We start from the raw sequence: 20,000 nt of genomic DNA on the forward strand, positions 1-20,000 counted from the left end.
GGGGGTATCTCAGGACTATGGTGTTTCTAAAGAAACTGAAAAGCTTATGAACTGTCAGCGTTCTGTCAGCGAGGAAAATAGCGCGGCCCGTGAACCTGTTTGATGTGTTTGACTTTGTGTAGCGTTCGCACATTTGAGCAAGGGAAACGAGGGACAATGAGAGACAGACAGAGGAGAAAGGAAGAAAAAAAAAAAAAAAAAACGTGTTGTGTTGTGATGTGTGGAGGGGCGGTTTGAAGTGGCACTCAACACACCTTCAATTTGTCTCTCCCTCCTTGTGCTGTCTCTGTGTGCGCTCCAGATGTTGGGGAGGACTTGGGAAAGGCAGCGGGGAGCATTCAGCCGCCTCTGTCCCAGCATCGCGAGCGGAGCATGGGCTCATCCTCCAAGGATTGCCCCTACTGTGGCAAGTCCTTCCGCACCTCTCATCATCTCAAAGTTCATCTGCGGATACATACAGGTCAGTAAACGTCCAAGGATATCCCCCCCCCCCCCCAGCCAAGTCCAGGCTCAGAGTGCATTTCTCCAGCAATTAAACATTTATTGTACTTCATGCAAAATTTACTTTACTACTTGTACTGACATTCCTTCTGGGGTTAGACTGACATATTGGTTTATGAATATTGGCCTAATCAGATATTGGAGTCAAAATCTGCCACTGATATGATGGATATGATGCAGATTGATTGATCGCATATTAATATTGTAATTGATGAATACTGCATTAGTTGTCCTGGGAAACCTTTAAACAGGATTTATTTTAATGCAAGAGTAAGAAAGAAACAAAAAATAAAGTGCACGAATGGTTATGGTTTTCCAAATCACACGTCCTGATCAGTAGTCAATGAGATGTAATCATAGTGATATTTTCTGTGCATTCTTATCAGATTTAGATTTTCATGCATTTTTCTTCAAATTGACATAAAGACAACTACATCAAACTATTCCTAAGAAGGAACACACGTTTCCCAACAGTGTCCCTCACTGAGGTTTAAGGCCATTGTTAGTCTGTTTTTTTCATACTCATCATTTCATTGAGCTCTAATTAACACAACAAGGGTTCAGTGTCCTCCGATGACATCACTCAGAGGGCAATTTCACACTCGCTAACTCTGAATAACTTTCAAGCCAAAACAAAGCTGGCCTGTCCACAGTTTAGGGATACGCGTGAGATGATGTGCCTAATAGATTTAGTTTTATTTTTCAGTCACGCGTCCAAACCCTCTGAGCTGTGTACTCTCTGGCCCATACATCTCACCAGCCCAGGCTCAGGCAGTTCTGTGATGAACCTGCATGTTGGTCGTTGCTTGGAGGTTAAGGCAGCAGTCAGAGTAATGATGTGGACTGTGGACAGTAGCCAGGGTTCTAACCCTCTGCAAGGTACAAACGCCCCACTGACTATCCAGGTTAAAGTCACAATTAGACAACACAGAGGACAACTTTACAAGGACACCTGCTTCTAGCTGGTGGGCCTCATAAGGTGATTCCTCACCTCTAAGTTTTTCCCGCAGAGAGTCATTGTTTCCAAACTGGAAAGAGTGAATTGTGATATTAAGACGCTTTGCTGTTAAAGAAGTGAAGAACAGTTACTAATGCTAATGCTTTTCAAATCCTTCCTTTTGCCAATATCTATTACACTATGGTTAAATGAGTTATTTACTGTTGCTACATAGCTAACATTAGCATTAACAGCTGTTTATTTACCAGTCTAGAGGAAACATTGCAAGTTCAGCAACAAACTTCATTCCTTTACTCGCCAAAAACTGTCTCCAGCAGTGGAAGCTGAAGTTAGCACGCTAACCAGCTAGCTCCAGACCAGTCAGCCCTTCTTGTCACTTTCCGATATCGAGTCTCTGTCGTGTCCATGCTGCTCTAGCACTGCTCAGAGGACATATTATAACTTCTTGTATTGTAAACATGATGGATGAAGCTCTCTGCAAGACTCTTAAGTAAACAGCTGTTAATGCTAACGCTGGCTATGTAGCGATAGCAAAACTTACACATAGCTCATATAAGGTTAAAGGGGCTATTTGTAACTTGCCAGGAGCGGGTGGTGGTCATTGTTGCACAAGAGCTTCGGCCATCGTTGCACCTACAAGACAAGATGCTATAATACGCCCTCTTGGCAGCGCTACATCTTCAGGGCAGATTGGAGGTTACGATGAGTTGCCGTGTGCAGGCCGCGGCTAGCTGTTTAGTGTGCTAATTTTAGTAGAAGAAAAAGATGTGATAGAGACAAAAGTTAAGATTGGCTTTCCACCGCTGAAGAGTAAAGGAATAAAGTTTGATGCATAACTCACAACTTTTCTTCTAGACTGGTAAGTAAACAGCTGTTAATGCTAATGTTAGCTATGTAGCAATAGTAAAACTTACAAATAGCTCCTATAAAGTTGAGTAAAGATCATGGTTAGAAGACACACTGCTTCTTGTAGGGTAGTAACCACCATTTGTCCAGTAAAAGCCTCCTTGAACAAGGAATTAACATAATACCTACAGATTACCTGGATCACCTGGACAGGAGTGCAGCTTAATACCTGTAACCTAGATGTAAATGCTTTAACAAAGGGGTAGTGAGTAATGTTAAGGTCTGTTAAGGAAAAGAGGCATAAAAGTATGCTTTCCTGACAATATAATAGAATTTTGTCAATGGACCCAACACAGTCATGAGAACACTAATAAAAAAAAAAAACATGACTTGCAGAAATTTCCTCTTCTGTCAAACATTTACCCCTCAGTTCCTCAAGATGTTCTTGAAAAGCTTGAGTTTGACCGTCCTGACCTTTTTGTTAGTTTCTACACTTCACTATGAAATAATCCTTGGGTGCCAGCAGGGACGCCGAGGCTAAAACGCTCACAACTGGAAATGGAAATCCCTTACAGCTGAGAAGAATCAAAGCTTGCTTTTCTTTTTATTCTCCTTCTCTGTCTCCTTTGCTTCTTTTTTTTTTCTTCTTCCTTTTCCATGCACTTAAAAGGCAGAATGAGAGACCACCAGCACTGTAACCCCCTTTTGCTCTCCTTAATAAGACACACATACTGTACCTCAGATCTGGAAAGGAATTAGAGGAAACGCTTTATATTGTAGCATGCTACATCTGGTGTATACTCAAATAATTAAGATCCTTATGTTAAATAGTACAACCAGGTCACAGCCAGGCTGCGATAGAGACGGTGGTGGTTTTCGGGAAGCATCTGTTATCTGGTGGTGAGAGAGCTGAGTTATGTCTGCTTTGAGTAGTACAGTAAGGATACCCATGAGGGCCATATTTTATCATGGAGAAAGCAGAGACCTCAGCCCGGGCCTGGCGTTAATTCATTTGGCAAAACACACACAGACAAGTAGGTCCATCTAATTTCATCCACACAGTATATTCTACATTTATCCATTCATATCTCGAAAATACAATGGAATAAAAAAGGAGCCCTCTGCATCCAGGAGCAAGAGCAAGAAAGGTTAGAAAGGATGTTGTCTTTTGGAAAGGAATGTATCTTTGGATGTGAGCCTATCTAAGCACAGGTTTAGCATAGTCCTCTACGCACGGAGAGAAAAACAGCTTGATGCATCCCCAATATGTGGCCTTTAAATCATTCCTATAACCTAATCATAGCAGCTCCACTGTGACATCCTGATTACATCCACGAGATGACTTTTACAGCAGCTAAAGATCCTCTCTGTGCTCTGGTGACAATGCAGAGAAATTCACAGATGACAGCCGAGCTCCCCTTCATCCTAATGCAATGTGAGTGACACAATGGAATTGCCTAGCAAGCCGGTCGAGGCAGCATTGTGCAACGCAACGCAGAGATTAATGAGCGACTAACACCAGCTTGAAAGGAATGAAGTGAATTTAAATTTCTCCAAAAGTTAAAGAGCTAATGTTACAGTATTAATTTCCTCTTGAACAGTGAGTGGGAAAATATCCATTAGCAAAATTAACCACAGTTTTCTAGGTAGCTAACATTGTGCTGCTGTGGCGCTACAGTGTGGGGCCACAGCTAATGAACACACTGCAGAGGGTGATATTTCATTATACAAATTAATGCTCACATTTTAATGGGAAAGTCACATAATGAATCTAGGCTTCAGTGACAGCAATTAGAGGCCCAGATTGTCCCCTTCTGGACAAGGCACTATTTAGCAGTAAGCAGCTGTGTGTAAAAAATAAAAAGGTCCTCGCTCTTGACAATAGCCACACATAACTTCAGGCAGGGCTGCATAACCAATAAGAGTCCCTGCTCACCTTTAAACGATGAGAGGGTGAGACAAAGAGAGGGGGAAAGAGAAAGAGGAGAGCCAGGACTTGCCCATGTCACTTAACCTTAACCTAACCTTGTAATCAGGATGAATCAAGAGGGACCTGTGATCTCCCACTCCATCCCTCTCACTCCTTTGCCTCCTCCTTCCTCCCTTCACTCCTAATTCTTTCAGTATCTCCTTCCTAATATATTTCTTTTTTTTTTTTCTTACTGCTTCCTTTTTTTCTTCCTCCATTTCCAATCTCTAACATACATTATCTTCAATACAACGGCACAAATTTAATATATTTGCCACCTGGTGCATATTTCTATACAGGATCTATTGTCCAAAAGCGATTAAAGGCAACACCAATGAGATGCTGTTGCATTGGGTGATATAACATTTTGACTCAGTCCCACATTACACTACCCTGGTGCTGGAAATGCACACTAAAGCACCAAAATGTGTATTAATCCATTGCTAAAAATAGTCCCAAATACATGTACTATTTACTGCTGTTGGAGTGACATGTGCCCAAAACTACAGCTACTTTGGGAGCTAACTTTATTTCAAGGAACTGTATATTTTAGTTTATTGAGCATAAGAAAAATAGTCAGGCATGTCAGCATTATCCTTAAATGCATCATATTTGCCATTGGGTACACTATGCATCTATATGTTGTCAAACAGTATTAAGGCATGTCGCAATCCACTAGTAGCCACTAACTTAAGCAGATAAATATCCCACTTGTTTTTCTTTTCCATCCTTCTGGCAAAAGGAAATTCATCCTCCGGTGTGCTATATCTATCTAAGCCACTTTAATTGCCCCTCTGTACAGGTTTCGGGGGGTATTTCTCTTTACTTGTATCTATGGTGCTGTCACACTTTACACACACAGCCAGAGGAAATAAGTACATGCAACATGAAGTGCAGACACACTGTGGAGGGAGCAGATCCCAGTACAGCAATCAGGAGAATGATAATTTATAGCCACAAAGGTTTCATGTAGATGTTTATGAGCTCCAGTTTTTAAAGTCAAAGCTAAGACAGCTATATTGGTGCATCTATCATTCACCTTTGTCAAGAGTAAAATGTCCAAAGTGCAACAAAAAAGTGAAGAAGGACAAGAGCAAAAAATAAATAAAAAAGGAAAGTTTATCAATCTATTTTTAACTCCCAAACAGCAATTTCCTGGTTTTGTGGTGGCAGTGATCTGTCATGTGGCTGGGAGGTTGTGCTGTTTGCGCTGATATCAATTAAAAGTGGATTAACGGGTACATAATGACCTTTAGCAGTAAATTGTGTGTAATGTTGCAAGGCAGGATACAGTATATTCCCCAGATGTCACACCAGGCCCCTGACGTATGATGGAGCAGATGTCTTAGCCAGTCCAAATGGCCCTGTAAGACACAAACACACACACATGCATACACACAGGCTCAGGCCCGACACACATGCATAAACATGTGTTCGCACACATTCCACATGGTGCAGACGCACGCACGCACACACACACACACACACACACTCACACACACGTACGTAAACAGAAGTAAATGCAGCGATTCACTTGTCGTCTGTCTGACTCACTCCAGATATATTTAAATTCTTAATTTTAATAGAAAATCGGAACAAACCGATCGCTCTCTGAGGGCACGTGTGTTTATTTTCAGTTTACCTTCCTCTGTAAACATCAAAGGGGAGTGTCAAACGTACAATCTGTGATTTTCATTCTCATTTCAGATATCTATATGCCACATTAATCTTTATTTTCCTCTCATGAACATTAACAACCTTTTATAAGGAAAGAAAAAAAAAACAGGAGGAGGAAAAAAAGGAAAAGATCAGATCAGTCTAATTTCTGTCTAATTTGGCTCCTAGAATATCATTTTGTCCAGTTAGAGGAATTGAGAATGATCATTTGCATCAGGGACGTTTCCTTATTAAATCAGCACTGAGCCTCTGTTCGGCAGCTCACAGGAGAAGCACTTATTGGGTTAAAAGCTCATCTCGTATGGTTTATTTTAAATATACTCTATGTTTTATAGCCACTCTAGTGTAAGAGAAAAGATATCAAATCACTGTCTTTCTATCTATAGTCAGGGCTATCTGTCTCTCTGCATGCTCCTTCTTTTTTTTTTTTTTTTGTCTCCCTCATTCTTTGTCCCTCCTCTCCTCAGCATTTCCACCTTCAATTTTCTTTTGTATACCCTCCTTTTCTTTCCTCGCCTGTATCAATATTGTATTGAGTTGGTGTTTGTGGCCCTTTATTTGAGAACTCTGCAGTAGGTCCGCAGATCGCAGAGTCTTTTTCTGGAATGGTGCCCTCTAAATAATGATAAATTACTTGAGCAGTATGCCATTTGCTAATTATATCCATGATTTACTACACAGCCCGACTTAAATCATTCAAGCCAGCCTTGCGTAACAATGCATTTTTTTCCTTTTATAAAATGGTTTCCATGTGTATAATCTAAACATTTTAAGACCCTATACTGTGTATATATATATATATATATATATAGAAATGTGCATACACACAAAACACCACTACCATTCCTTTTTTATTTCTTTTTCCTCTCTCTGTTCTGTTACTGTTATCCCTCTAACAGAAATTCCACTCTGGGAACTTTTTATGTGTATACATTAAAAAAATAAATAAATTAATTAAAAAAAAAAATCAAGCTTAGCATTTTTCGCCTCTCTGTTCATTGTTTAATGAATCCAAAGCTGGCTCAGACTCCAAGCCTATTATAATTGCTAGCAGGATGTGTTCTATTTCAACATAAGTATCATTGCAATGGAAGATCCACTTCTGGCAGAATAATGCTGGTGTTATACCATTATCAAGAATATTCATGAATATGTGTGAGCACCATAAATAAATATATGTAAATGTTACACAACAGATTCACCCCTCTTTTACCGTAATATAAATCACTTTGATCTGTGTATCCTGTGGTGAATCATATTGTTCTTTATCATAAGGCTTCACTGCAACTGCAAGCATGTGGTTCACATATGTTGCCTGCACATTTCCTCTTTTTTTTTTTTTCTTTTTTTTTTTAAATACTCATCAACTTATTTTTGCATTGTAGTGTATCATCCATATTTGTGTTGCAGCGTGTGGCAGTGGTTGGGGAGATCTTGTGCCGTGGCTGATTTATGCTTCTCGAGATAAACTGCAAATAGGGAATATCTGAGAAATTGCATTCTCATCGTCAGGGCCTGACAGTAAACAAGGCCACAACAGAGGCAGGATGACCCCATACACACACACACACACACACACACACACACACACACACACACACAAACACAAACACACACACACACACATACACAAACACACAAACAGAAACCTAGCCACAACCTCCGCCCCCGCCCTTGCTCGTGTGCGCGCAGATAGCATCGAGACAGTTTTGTTGTCAGTTGAAAAAATATTATCTCTTATAGTGGACTGAAAGCGCCATATGGTGAAATGTTTTTTATTGTGCTGATGTGAGTGATGGCTCACTCGGTGATGGCTGGCTTGCTGGATCAAGCCGGATCGACCCATATTCAGATGCCTACACACCCACACCCACATCCCAATACACATGCAGTGAGAGACACACACACACACACACACATCAAGGGGTGCAGAACTGATGACTGTGGAAGAGAAAAGACATGGGATCTTGTTCATTATCATTTTGTTTTTGCAGTTTATTTCATTCTGTGCTTTATTTATTTTTTCTTCTTAAATTGCTATTTGACATTTTTTTTTGACATTATTCCCTCGTCATTTTTTGAGGAGTTAGAAATCACATGTGTTTGGATGCCAACTGAAAGTGAGGCAGTTGCAAAAATATCCTCTTTTTTACAGTACTTAATGAAATGCATATCTTTTTTGTGAGCTCAACTCATTTGACCTAATTTTCTTTGTTCAGGGAGGTTACATGACCCTAGGGTCCACATTCCCTGCTCCAATAAATAGATTTTGATATCCAGTCAATCTAATAATCAGGTTAATTATTCACTGTTTTCCCTGCCTTTCCCTTTTCTGTTTCTCTGTCTCTTTCTTGACCTCTCAGGAGAGAAACCCTACCGGTGCCCTCATTGTGACTATGCCGGCACCCAGTCTGCCAGTTTGAAGTACCACCTGGAGCGCCACCACCGCGAGCGTCAAAATGGCTCCACCACCTCAGGCCCATCCTCTGGCCACACCGCTTCCTCTGACCACAAAGAGGATCATGGGAAGACAGCCAGTGGCGGCGGTATCTTTGCCCGACCAGATGTCCTCCGTAATGTTTTCAAGGGAATGCCTCCCAACCTGGACTTCAGGGCAGGTCCACTGCTGCCACATCAGTGGGCGTCGGCCGGCATCATGTCGCCGCATGACCGAGATCGTGAGCGCGGAGACCGCCGTTTTGACTCCGCCTCCTCAGCCGAGAACATGAAAACAGCCGATGGCCCTTCCTCCCATGTCCCAACCGCGACAGAAGGTCCCGCTAGCTTCTCCGACCTAAGCAGGGCTTACCAAAGCATGATGGGAAACGGAGTCCACTTTCAAGGTTCTCTTCAGGCCTTCATGGACAACTTCGTCCTCAGCTCCATGAAGAAAGACATGAAGGACAACCAGAGTCCAGTCCAACTCCAGGCCCAGCTCTACCACGACAACGGTGAGCCCAAAGCCAAGCGGGCCATCTCGGTTGACCAGGACAGAGAGGAGAAGGCTGAAGCCAAACTCAATTCAGAGCCTGGAAAACCTGGGTCCCAGTACGAACCACTTGACCTGTCTGTGTCGGTCCGGCCTGAGTCTGCATCCGGATCTCTTCCCGGCTCCTCCGTCACTATCCACGATAACGTGGCGTGGCACGGCTGCCTCTTCTGCTCCTTCTCCACCTCCTCATTGGAGCTCATGGCTCTGCACCTCCAGGCCAACCACCTGAGTAAGGCCCAGCTACAGCGGTCTGATACAGGCAAGGAGCTTCATGGAGAGACCTCTCCGACCACCTCCACCATCCACTCCTCCAACACCAAGACCTCCAGTGTGGCCCTTGACAAAGATGGAGACAGGGATGGAGAGAAAGGCCAGGGAGGCTGGAACAACCACATGGACCAGCCCTACAATCCCTTCCAGAGTGACTTCTACAGACGGTTTGGTGGCTTGTATGATGGATCACCGAGGGCCAACCAGGGCCTTCAGGGGTATATCGCCCCAGCAGAGCAGGGTCTTGACCTACCTAGCCAGGCCTTTGGAGGAGGAGCTTCAGCCGGGGAAGACCAGATTGGTGAAAGGGGCTCCCGTGGTGATGCTGAAGAGGACCAGGCAGGATCAGATGACGAGGTTGTAAAGGCTGGGGTGCACAGCGCCAATGAGACCCCCTCAACCACCCCCAAGAGACAGCAGCAACAGAATCACTCTGATGAAGAGGAAGAGGAGGGAGGAGTGGCTGAAGAGGAGGAGGACAGAGATGAGGATGGGCAAATGGACATGGAGAGAGAGGAAGACGGAAGTCCAGCTTCAGACCACCTCCAGAACCACCCCAAACACCTCCAAGATGACTCCTCCTTGCCCCCAAGGAGTGGCGCCGGTTTGGTAGCATCTTCCTCTACCATGGCACCACTGTCTCTGGTTCCCCAAGCCCAGAACCAAGCTCTGCCGCTGGAGAAGCAGTGGCAGCAGGGCCTGGGCCTCCTGTCTCCCGGAGGTCCTCCAGGACTGTTGAAGGCCGAGCAGCAGACCCACCTAGAGCAGCAGATGAACATGCTGTCTGTCCTCAGAGCCTACAGCAACGACAACATCCCCGCATTCAACGGCCTGGGAGGCGGCACAGGAGGAGCACCCACGGGGGGCATGAAGAGGCCAGATGCACCTGGTAAGTGTGCTCAAACAGTACGGTCACTGTAACTCCTATAAAGCTCTCACACACACACACATATATTCACCTATACCAGAAGAAGAACTACACGCATAAAAGAGTCATGAATGCACATGTGTTGAAACACAAATTGAGTTTTCCCTGCACTGCATACACACTAAAACACTAAACACTAAACACACAAGGTAAACATATATACATTTTTTTTTTCCCTGACACCCACATAGGAATCTCAGACACTCACTAAAGGTCTCGAGATTGGCTCTGAAGTGATTTTAGCCTTATTTCAAGCAAGTTTAGAAGCTATCAGCCTGGCGACTAGCAACAGATTAATCTTTATTACGCGTTTATATTACTGGGAGTGCAGCGCCTCCCTCCCACCCCACAGCATGCAGGGAATAACCCTGGATGAGTCAGAGCAGGACCTCAGCTCCCCATGCCATCTCCTCCACATGTCTCTTAACTATCTTAGCTCTCATAAAACTGGCTCCCAAAAGCCCATTACTTTATAAGACTCGTCGATCTATGACCCTGTGAAAAATGAACTGTCAACTTTCATGATTCTGCTAAGGTTATAGCTGCTCCTTGAGACTGAAAAAGGAAGTCCTTTTTCTTCTTTTCTTTTTTTTCTTTTTTTTTTACAATGCTCTTTTGCTGTTTAGGGCTTGTTGCTGAAGTGTCTCTATAGAAAGAAAGTAAAAACCCAAAGTTGGTTTTGAGCTTTCAAACAATGACTTTATAGACACTACATAGACAGAGGCTGAGGTCCGATCTGTGACAGCTCCTTCAAACTGGAAATTCAGACGTTTGAATTAGTTGGAAATTGTCCATTGTTAATTCAAACCAGCAAATAATAATCATTTAAAAATGTACAAAAAAAGGTGTCTTTTTTACATTCATTAACCCATTAAGACCGGAAGCGGCGTACGCGTGTTTCTCCCATTAAGACTGGATAAGATGAACACACATAGTATATGATTACATTGTTTTTTAAGACATGTGACTGATGAAATGGTTTGTGATTTGCTGAATTTTGTGTCAGAAAGGAGAAATCCATTATGGGAGATGTATTTTGTTTGTTTTATCAGCGGTTTTAGCTGCAAAAAAAGTTTTTAAAGTTAAAGTTGGCTCACGATCTGAGCGAGGGGACTGATATTGAAGCAGATTACAGCAGTTGCCTGAATGAAAACAAGAAAAACAACAACTTAGAAGATTCAAATACTGACTTTAACCTGCTAAGCTGCTAACCAGCTAGCCAAGGCTGAGGGTGACAGACATGTCAGAGGAGGAGGAGGATCTGCAAGCCAGTATCACCACTAGCTAGAGGTAAAGATTCGCCTGAAACCTTTATTTCTCAGCCTCTGAAACAGATAGATACAAACATGAAATGAAAACCCCTTGAGACCTTGAACCCTCGGCTTTTATTAATAATCACCCTTTAACCTAATCATCAACATTTAAAAAAAAAAAGAAAAGAAAGTTAAACTGAACTGAGAATGTTGACAAATGTGCATGTTTTTCCAGCCATATATAATGTCCAAGGCAAAGCCAATGATTTACAAGTCAACAAGTCAACGGTTGAAGCTCTTAAATGGTTTTTATTTCATGTTTCCATCTGCTTCAGAGGCTGAGTAACAAAGGTTTGAATGGACGTCAAATATTTCAGAAAAACCCTCAAGGTTGTTTTTTCGGGGGGGGACCTCAGGTAACTCATGAGTTAAGTTCCAGAGACACTATATTGTAGATCTTTTTTTTTTTTTCTCAGTGTTAACTTCAGTACGGCCAAATGCGATTCACAATCATAAATATTTTCTTTCGTGTGGATAAAAATATAATGCAGCATTTTCCTTATGCAAGGCAGAGCTCATGTTTACAGGCACGGCTTCATAAAGATACAGTAAAAGATGCATTAACCCATAACAATAGTGACCCCTCTGATAATGAAGAAATGCAGCTACATGTGTTCATCTGACCTTTCCGTCTAACACAATATTACTCGCTGCAATGGAGCCGGGCTCTCTGCATATCTTGACATCGTTAGGCTATTTTAACGATAAAACATTGATGTATAAATATATATGCATATATTTCTTTTAATAAAGATATGGTTTTGTGTGAGAATGCTCCTGCTTGTGAAATCAAGCTACGTAACGTGGGCAGATCCTTTCACAACTAGGAATGCTTGATGTTTATACAGTATTTCCCTTTGTCTATGGAACAAAAGCCTTTCTTACATGTTACTTTGTCCTAGTTTCAGTCAGTCAGTCATGATAATTAGAAATACCAACAACTTATTATACATACAACTTCCTTGCAATAGATATTTATCGTTTCAGATGGCTCTGAAGGTAGCATAGAAATATAAAGATTACAGGAAACACAAGTAAAATCGAGATGTGAGTTGGAGCACTTAGTGTGACCTTGTGTGACTTGCCCTGTGTGTTCTGTTACAGTGATATACAGTATGTACCAGATAATACAACACTGTATCTTATGTTTAAAGCTTTATGTATCCATATCTTTTTAGTAAAGAACAAGCTGAATTCACTGAATGATACTTTGAAAGGAAGGATCCCAGAGTAGTATGATGGGTAACTCTTACCACACGCTTAATGAACTGGAGGCTCTAGTCTGAATATTAATGTATATTTATCTGTCAGTTTTTACCTGTGAACCCTCTGATGAACTGCGTGCTGTAGCCCCCCATGTAAACCCATAGCAAGAATTAATAGGACTGATATGATGATCACTGCTATTACAGTCTCTCCACTGCAGCCACAAGTACTGCTGTTATAATTACTATCATTACTACAAAAACAGCTCTACTTCTGCTGTTGCTACAAACGCTATTACTGCAATTGGTATCACTACTTATACTGTTCTTGATGCGACTGCAGCTGCTACTGATACTACGCAATCTGCTATTCTTACTGCTACAACTAATACTACCTCTCTTACTATTTAGACTGTTACTAAGTGGTGGAAGAAGTTTTTGATCTTTTATTTAAATAAAGGAATAAATACCACAAAGTAAAAATACTCCATTACATTAACTAATTTGACAGATGCTTTTATCCAAGAAAACTTACAAGTGAGGAACATCATTAAAGCTTCAGTGCGGTGGGAAACCTTGGCATAAGTACTAAGTGCTACTTCTACTTAATTGTAATTACCAGTAAAAAAAAAAAAAAAAAGTACGCAAACTATGTGATAATTAATAGCAAACTGTATTTAGAATGCTTCCTGTCTGTGATGTATGTTATAATATTATATATAATGATTGTTAATAGCCCAGGTGGAGCTACTTTAAGGACATGGCGTTCTGTGGATTATTTATTTTATATGACACCTGTGGCCAAATAAATGTGTTATATAGAAGTAGAAGTATTTTTGTATCTCAAAACACAAAAATTGAATTTCAGTAGTTGGATAGATTTGCTTCTACCATTAGCTACCAATGGTATTGTTATCACTGATACCATTGTTACTACTGTCGCTGCTGCCAGTGCTGCCACACATAACACATTGGATGAAAAAAAACCACACTTGTTCCACAGTAAAATGCACTTGTGCTTGGGGGTCACCCGCAGCACGAAGAGCAAGAGCCACACATTCCAATGTTATTTGGCGGGTGGAGAAGGTGGGGGCAGCAAAGACGTCCGCAAAACTCAATTCAGACCTGGCAAAATGTGATTATCTGGAGTGGGTTTGCATTAGGTTTGTATGCAAATACAGCATAAATCATTAATATCGAAATTCTCCTCTGAATCTATGGGACTTGTTGTAGGGCACGCACTGCACGTCTGGAGTGGCCGTCTCTTCATTTGTATGCCCATAGGAGGGGGGTGGGGGTGGGGGGGGAGAAAAAAAAAAAGGGGTGCAATGCACATGAATCTGCCCACAATTTGACATATTACAAATACACACACACACACACGTTCACACATCTGTAGTTTTAAGCCACACCTCCCTAAATTGGCTGAGGATTTATCAATAAATGTCATTAACAGCAGCAGTGGCCCTGAGGTCTCTGTAATCAGACAAGGTATCTGGTTACAGAGGTACAATGTGCTGTGTAAAGATTGATATGAACCCCACACCATTTGCTGTACTGTAGATGTGCTTAACACAATCAATACTTGGCTGCAGTGGAGACCTATCTATAGCCATGCATTATCAAACATGAAGTATTACATTATTCAAACATTGCTATACATGCCACGACTGCTTGCGAACATTGCTCCGCACATCGTGTTACTTACATTACCTCGAACCCCTCATTCATTTAATATATTTGATGTCAACCGGAACTTCAGATGGTCGGGGATTGACAAGCTGGGGGGGGGGGGCTGATAGAACTGTAGGACTTGGATGAGCAATGTTGAGGAAGCTGAGCACCTCTTGCAATTTGAGAAGTAGGCTACATAAACAGAGAGTTAGTGGGTAGGAGAGGGGAGGTGGGGGGTTTGTATATTCTCTCATCAATTATACCCATCACTCCCAATTTACAAGTACTCTCGCGTGGAGCTCTATAGTTCTCCTCAAACGTGCTGTTGTTTGTCGATGTTTGTTGCCGCTGATAAAAACTCTCTAAGAGCGTCACCTCCCGTACTCACATTAGATGACACTAAAAAGAGTCTATTTCTGTAGACTTGAGAGGATGAACACATACAGTACAGCGGTGCCTCTGTGTCACCAAATAACAGCAAGGAGCACGGTAATGCAGCAATAGTAGAAATGAAGTCTCTTTGACTGACTGAGATTGGGCTAATTTTAACATTAAATGAGGTTTAAGTGCAGTTTTAACAATATTAATCACCGATTTGAAATGAAAACCATGTGTTCAGTTTTTGTGCGCCAAAAAGACACATTACAACACAAAGTCTGAATTGTTTAAATGTGTAAAACTGTCAGTTTAAATCAATAATTTAATTGAAGTTGGGCTTTATTTTGAAGGCGCTGTAATTCATCCTTTTGCTAACTAACTCTTCCATCTCTGACTTTTATTCTGACTCTTTTGCAACAACATCCCACAAACTCTACAGGGAGTGATCTATCAGAAATGTCATGTCTTCAGTGAACTAGAATACAATTCAGTTAGAAGCCTTTTTTTGATTTAAAAAAGAATGTGTGTACAGTGCACTCAACATCTCTGACTGGAAACACACAGTTTACACCACTTCTCTGGTTGTTGCTGAAAGGCCTTCGAGGGAATGTATAATAATATGTAACTCAAGAATAAAGTTAATACAGCAGCTTGAAAAGGTGATATCACAACTGATAATGCCCCACATACTAACCTTTGCCACCATTTGCAGACAGGAAGCAGGAAGTGTAGAACTCTGCACATTTAAAATATAGATACTGAGTGAAGATATATTTTATTTTGTGTGTGTGTGTGTGTGTGTGTGTGTGTGTGTGTGTGTGTGTGCGTGCGTGTGTGTGTGTGTGTGTGTGTGTGTGTGTGTGTGTACTTAAAAATGCTACATAGTGAGGACCGAGTATTTTCCTGACAGAGTGAGGCCCTTCTGGCCATAGGCTGTTTGAGGGTCAAGATTTAGGCTAAGGGGCTAGAGAATGCCTTTTTGTCAGTGAGTGTCCTCACAAAGATAGAAGTGCATGTACATGTGTGTGATTTCATCTTAAATGCAGCACTAGTTGTTTCACTAGTGATCAGTTACTTTTGTCAGAGGGCATGTATCCCAGCCTGCCTTCACTGTGAGGGGTGTGAACCATGAACACTGAGGTCTTATTAGAACAATATGCAAGAAATGTACTCACACACACACACACATACACACAGACACACACGCACACAAACACACACATCTATACATCTGTGTGCTCATGAGGCGCAGGCAAACATTCAAACGCCTGCTTACATGCTTATAATAAAAGGCTGACTAGTGTGTGCGTGTGTGTGTGTGCATGTGTGGGTGTGTGTGTGAAACAGGTTCTGTAAAGCAATGATGATAATTAAAGACATATGGTGGGATTGGTGGGCTCGCTGTGAAGCGCAGATGTAGTGGATCACAGTTGGCATTACTGGTGTAATTTTCACTTTTTCTGGTTTAAGTGGAAGAAAGGTAGGCATAACAAATGAAGCTTCTCACACACACACACACACAAGGACAGACAGACACACACACGCACATATGCTGCTAGATGCACATATGCTGGTGTAAAACAGATACAGTAACCGACAGTGTCTGTTCATGCACACACACACCAACATCACTCACCGCAATTATTACACATTACAGAGACCAGAGCTTGTGTTCATCACAAGGCAAAACGTGGATACATTCTTTTTACTCATATATTTGATTGTTCTTAATTTCATGTTTTACTTCCCACTGGTGATATTAAGAATTTAATGCAAGTAAATTACATTCAAATTCTTGAAAATTCTTTTTGTTTATGCACAACATGGCAAAAATGTAAAGGTTGAATGAAGAATGGGGCAGACGTAGAGTAAATCCTTGAGTGGAAACTGGAGCACCTGATAAAAAAATCCCAATAACACATGAGGATCACATGCAACACGCAGACGCACACAGACAGACCTCAGCTGGGACGTCACACTCAGACTTCGGGCCTTTATGCTGAAACAAGAGGTTGGATCTCGGTTCTTGAGTTGTATGAGACATCGCTCACCCTCAGTAGTCGACAGTGTCAGTGACACTGACCATCACTTATTACACACATCCTCTTTATCTCTGTTTTGACTGTCTGATAAAAGCTCCACACTCTCTCTCTCTCTCTCTCTCACACACACACACACACACAGACAGACACACAAACGCACACGCATCTAAAAGTTGTGATAATGCAGAAAGTGGTAATTGCCAATAATACTGTCCTCATCAGGTGGTTAATTACCATAAATTCAGTTGCTGCTTGTCTCTAACACACACACACACACACAAACACACACACCTATAAGCACTCGCACAAAATGCTTTGACAGGTGGAAAAGGGCCGGGATATTTATTGCTCCCAGACACCCCTGTGTTTACCTGCGTCGCTGTAATTATTCTGTACATTTAAAAGTAGGTCAGAAAGTTCAGGAGGGTGACACCTGAGAATCCCAGGGGGGAGCAGGTGGTGTGTACGATCTAATCTACAAGACAGAGTTCAATGTAGACACTTCTACAATACAGCTCTACATTAACAGGAATGAGGATATACAGCACTGTATGTATACATGCTTTGCATCCTTGCAAACAACAGGCATTCTGGGTAATCATTTCACAGTGTGCCAAGAACCTTTGGCTAAAGTGGAGGTCTATTTAAAGCGAGCATGTGTGACTTTTGCCGAGCAGCCAACATTCGAGGCCACAAGTGACAACATGTTTACAAGAAGCTAAAAAAGTGAGAAAAATCATTAAATCAGCAAACTGACAACGATATCTGTCGAAGGTTTGCTAGCAGCTATCGTCAGCGAATTGGTCATACCAGATCAAGTAAAGCTGTCGCCGCAAAACTCCTGCGTGTGCTGAACTGAGCAACGCTGCGTTTCATTTTGCCTCTGCGATGCCTACAGCCGTGGCCAGAGGTCACAGTGACCTCCCGAAACATAATTACATTTTTTGAAAAATTCATGCACTAATTTTGACAAAATACACGCAATACCTTTTTATTAAATTCCTTCACTTAACAGGTTGGCGGAGGGGTACAACTGCAAGGCCGTAATTCTAGTTCCTCTCGCATTAATGTGCAGGCTGTGCCGTTTCACTTCTTTTTTAGAAATTATCCCAGATTTCAAAAAATGAGACCTCAGTTGTAATAAGACTAAATGATCTCTTCAGAAATTCTGGCTGTCTTGCAAAACGCCCCTCATGATCAGAGTCGGTGTCGGAGCCTCGTGGTCGTGTCACTGCCTCAGTCTGCTCAGTCGTATATTCATAGCAGATTCAATTGTAGGTTTGCAAAGGTTCTTGTAAACAGCTTAACCTAATTAAAACTTCAACCAGAGTTTGACCAATATCTGACTGACTTGTGCATTGAAGCTCAACCACTGATGTCTTTCCGCTCAGACCAAAGCGAGTCCAGCAGCTCTCCTCTCCTTCCTCCTCCTCAGATCTCTGCGTTTTCACTTTCCCACACTCTGGGATCCTCCCTTTTTCTTTATTTCTCGCACTCGGGTTTTTCTTTTTTTTCCTCCTTGTTGCTGGAGGGCACGGGGCTTCTCCAGTGATTAAGCCGTCTGGAGGCCTGTCTCCGACTGAGAAGAAGAAGAAGAGGACGACTGTTGGTGATACCCAGCTCTCACTGTGCGCCTTCCGCTGCGCCGAGAGATGACAGCTCTGAAGGCTTGGTGAAAGCGAGCCGCCGTTTCACATGTGCAACAATATTACCACTTTAACTTGTGCAGAGGTGAATTATCACCTTGTCACCCAAAAGTGCAAATAGTGTAGTTTTCAAAGAGCAATTAAGTGTAATAGCTGCTGTCAAAAAGCCCTGAGGAAGGTACCTGTTGCTCACTCTCTCTCTCTCTCTCTCTCTCTCTCTCTCTCTCTCTCTCTCTCTCTCTCTCCCTCTCTGCTTCTCTTTTCTCCTCGGCAGATGTGATAGCTCTAAAAATATTTTCCCCTCGCTAATTCCCCAGATATCAACTGCTGCGCCTGCTGAAAGGCCCCTTTTTGAAAAAGGCTTCATATTCTTCCCGTGATCCTCTCTCAGCCATCTTCACTAATAACACCGTTGATATTGGCCACATCACGTTTCCTGGAAGTGAAGTACAGTGAATGAAGGGCAGTATCAAGTTGCCCTTGATAAGGAAATGGAGACGAATGCGGGATGATTGCAAAGTTACATGACAATTATTCTATTCATTACTGTAGAAGCAGGAGTGAAGACAGCGTGGGAGCTCGGAGGTTACAGGGAGCTGGAGACCACGCTCATACGCTATATATATATGTGTGTGTGTGTGTGTGTATGTTTGCAAGTGCTTTTAAATATATATGCAAGTCTGCATACCCTCCCCCCCCCCGTGCACTTATAGTCACGTTAGCGTGCGTCGTATTCAATATTGCAAAACATGAAACAATAGGTTATGAATTGGCCTTTCCAACCCAATATATTTGACATGATCTCTGCTTCCCATCTCGTTAGTTTGCTGTTTGTTTCTTTTCTTCCCTGACTCCTGTAGACTTTGTTCAGTTTGAGTTGCTCCTCTTAAGAATGCAACGTTCCCTTCCCCAGGCGCCCTGGAGATGTGAAGAGGACGCCTCAGAGGAGTTGTACTCATAAAGCTCCTCATTCTCCGAGGGAGAGACAGAGAGAGACAACAGAGAGAGAGAGATGGAGAGAGAGAGAGAGAGAGAGAGACAGACAGTACCGGCAGGCAAAGACACGCAGGCATAATAACTACACTTACACAGCTAGTCGACACATAATGAGACAATGCCGCAGCAACTTCAAGGAAGAACACAGATATATAAAAAACAACAGAGAGCGAGGCAGAGGGAGAGGGAAACTGGGGGTTGTGGGGAGAAGAAAAAAAAAAAAAAAAAGAAAACTATGTCAACTTTTATTTCCTCTGTTATTCCACATCAATGGATGCATGCAGTGATACTAATAAAAACAAAAAAAACATACACAGGTATAGACACATAGGCAGCGAGTTGGCGTGTTTGAAAAGCTCTGTGGCAATTAAGGACAAATAACTTGCATTATTTCCTGTAGTGAAGGATGATCCCGACCACTCGCTAAAAACATGTTTGATTTAAACATCAAAAAAGCGCAGAGAAACAAATAAAGAAGACTCAGATAAACAAAGTTGCGCTCGGGAAAATAAAAAAAAAAAAGAGAGAGAGAGCGAGAGGGAGAGAGAGAGAGAACACAAACCGCAGGGGGAATAAGAATAAGAATAGCGAGCATCGAGACAAAT

At 42.1% G+C, this 20,000-nt stretch overlaps 1 protein-coding gene across 4 annotated transcripts in view; it reads left to right on the forward strand.

The window, feature by feature from the left end:
- Positions 1-20,000, forward strand: part of znf536 (zinc finger protein 536) — a 241,165-nt gene that overhangs the window by 163,071 nt on the left and 58,094 nt on the right. For all 4 annotated transcript variants that reach the window (XM_087180210.1, XM_087180209.1, XM_023429722.2 and 1 more), the window contains 2 exons: positions 302-460; positions 8,315-10,102. In XM_087180210.1, coding sequence (XP_087036336.1) covers positions 302-460; positions 8,315-10,102 — 1,947 coding nt within the window. The remainder of the gene's footprint in view (positions 1-301; positions 461-8,314; positions 10,103-20,000) is intronic.

The sequence above is a fragment of the Seriola lalandi genome, unplaced genomic scaffold, assembly GCF_002814215.2.
Source record: "Seriola lalandi dorsalis isolate HSWRI2012SDOR001 ecotype SW California unplaced genomic scaffold, Sedor1 jcf7180002054898, whole genome shotgun sequence".
In the NCBI taxonomy this organism is placed as follows: domain Eukaryota; kingdom Metazoa; phylum Chordata; class Actinopteri; order Carangiformes; family Carangidae; genus Seriola; species Seriola lalandi.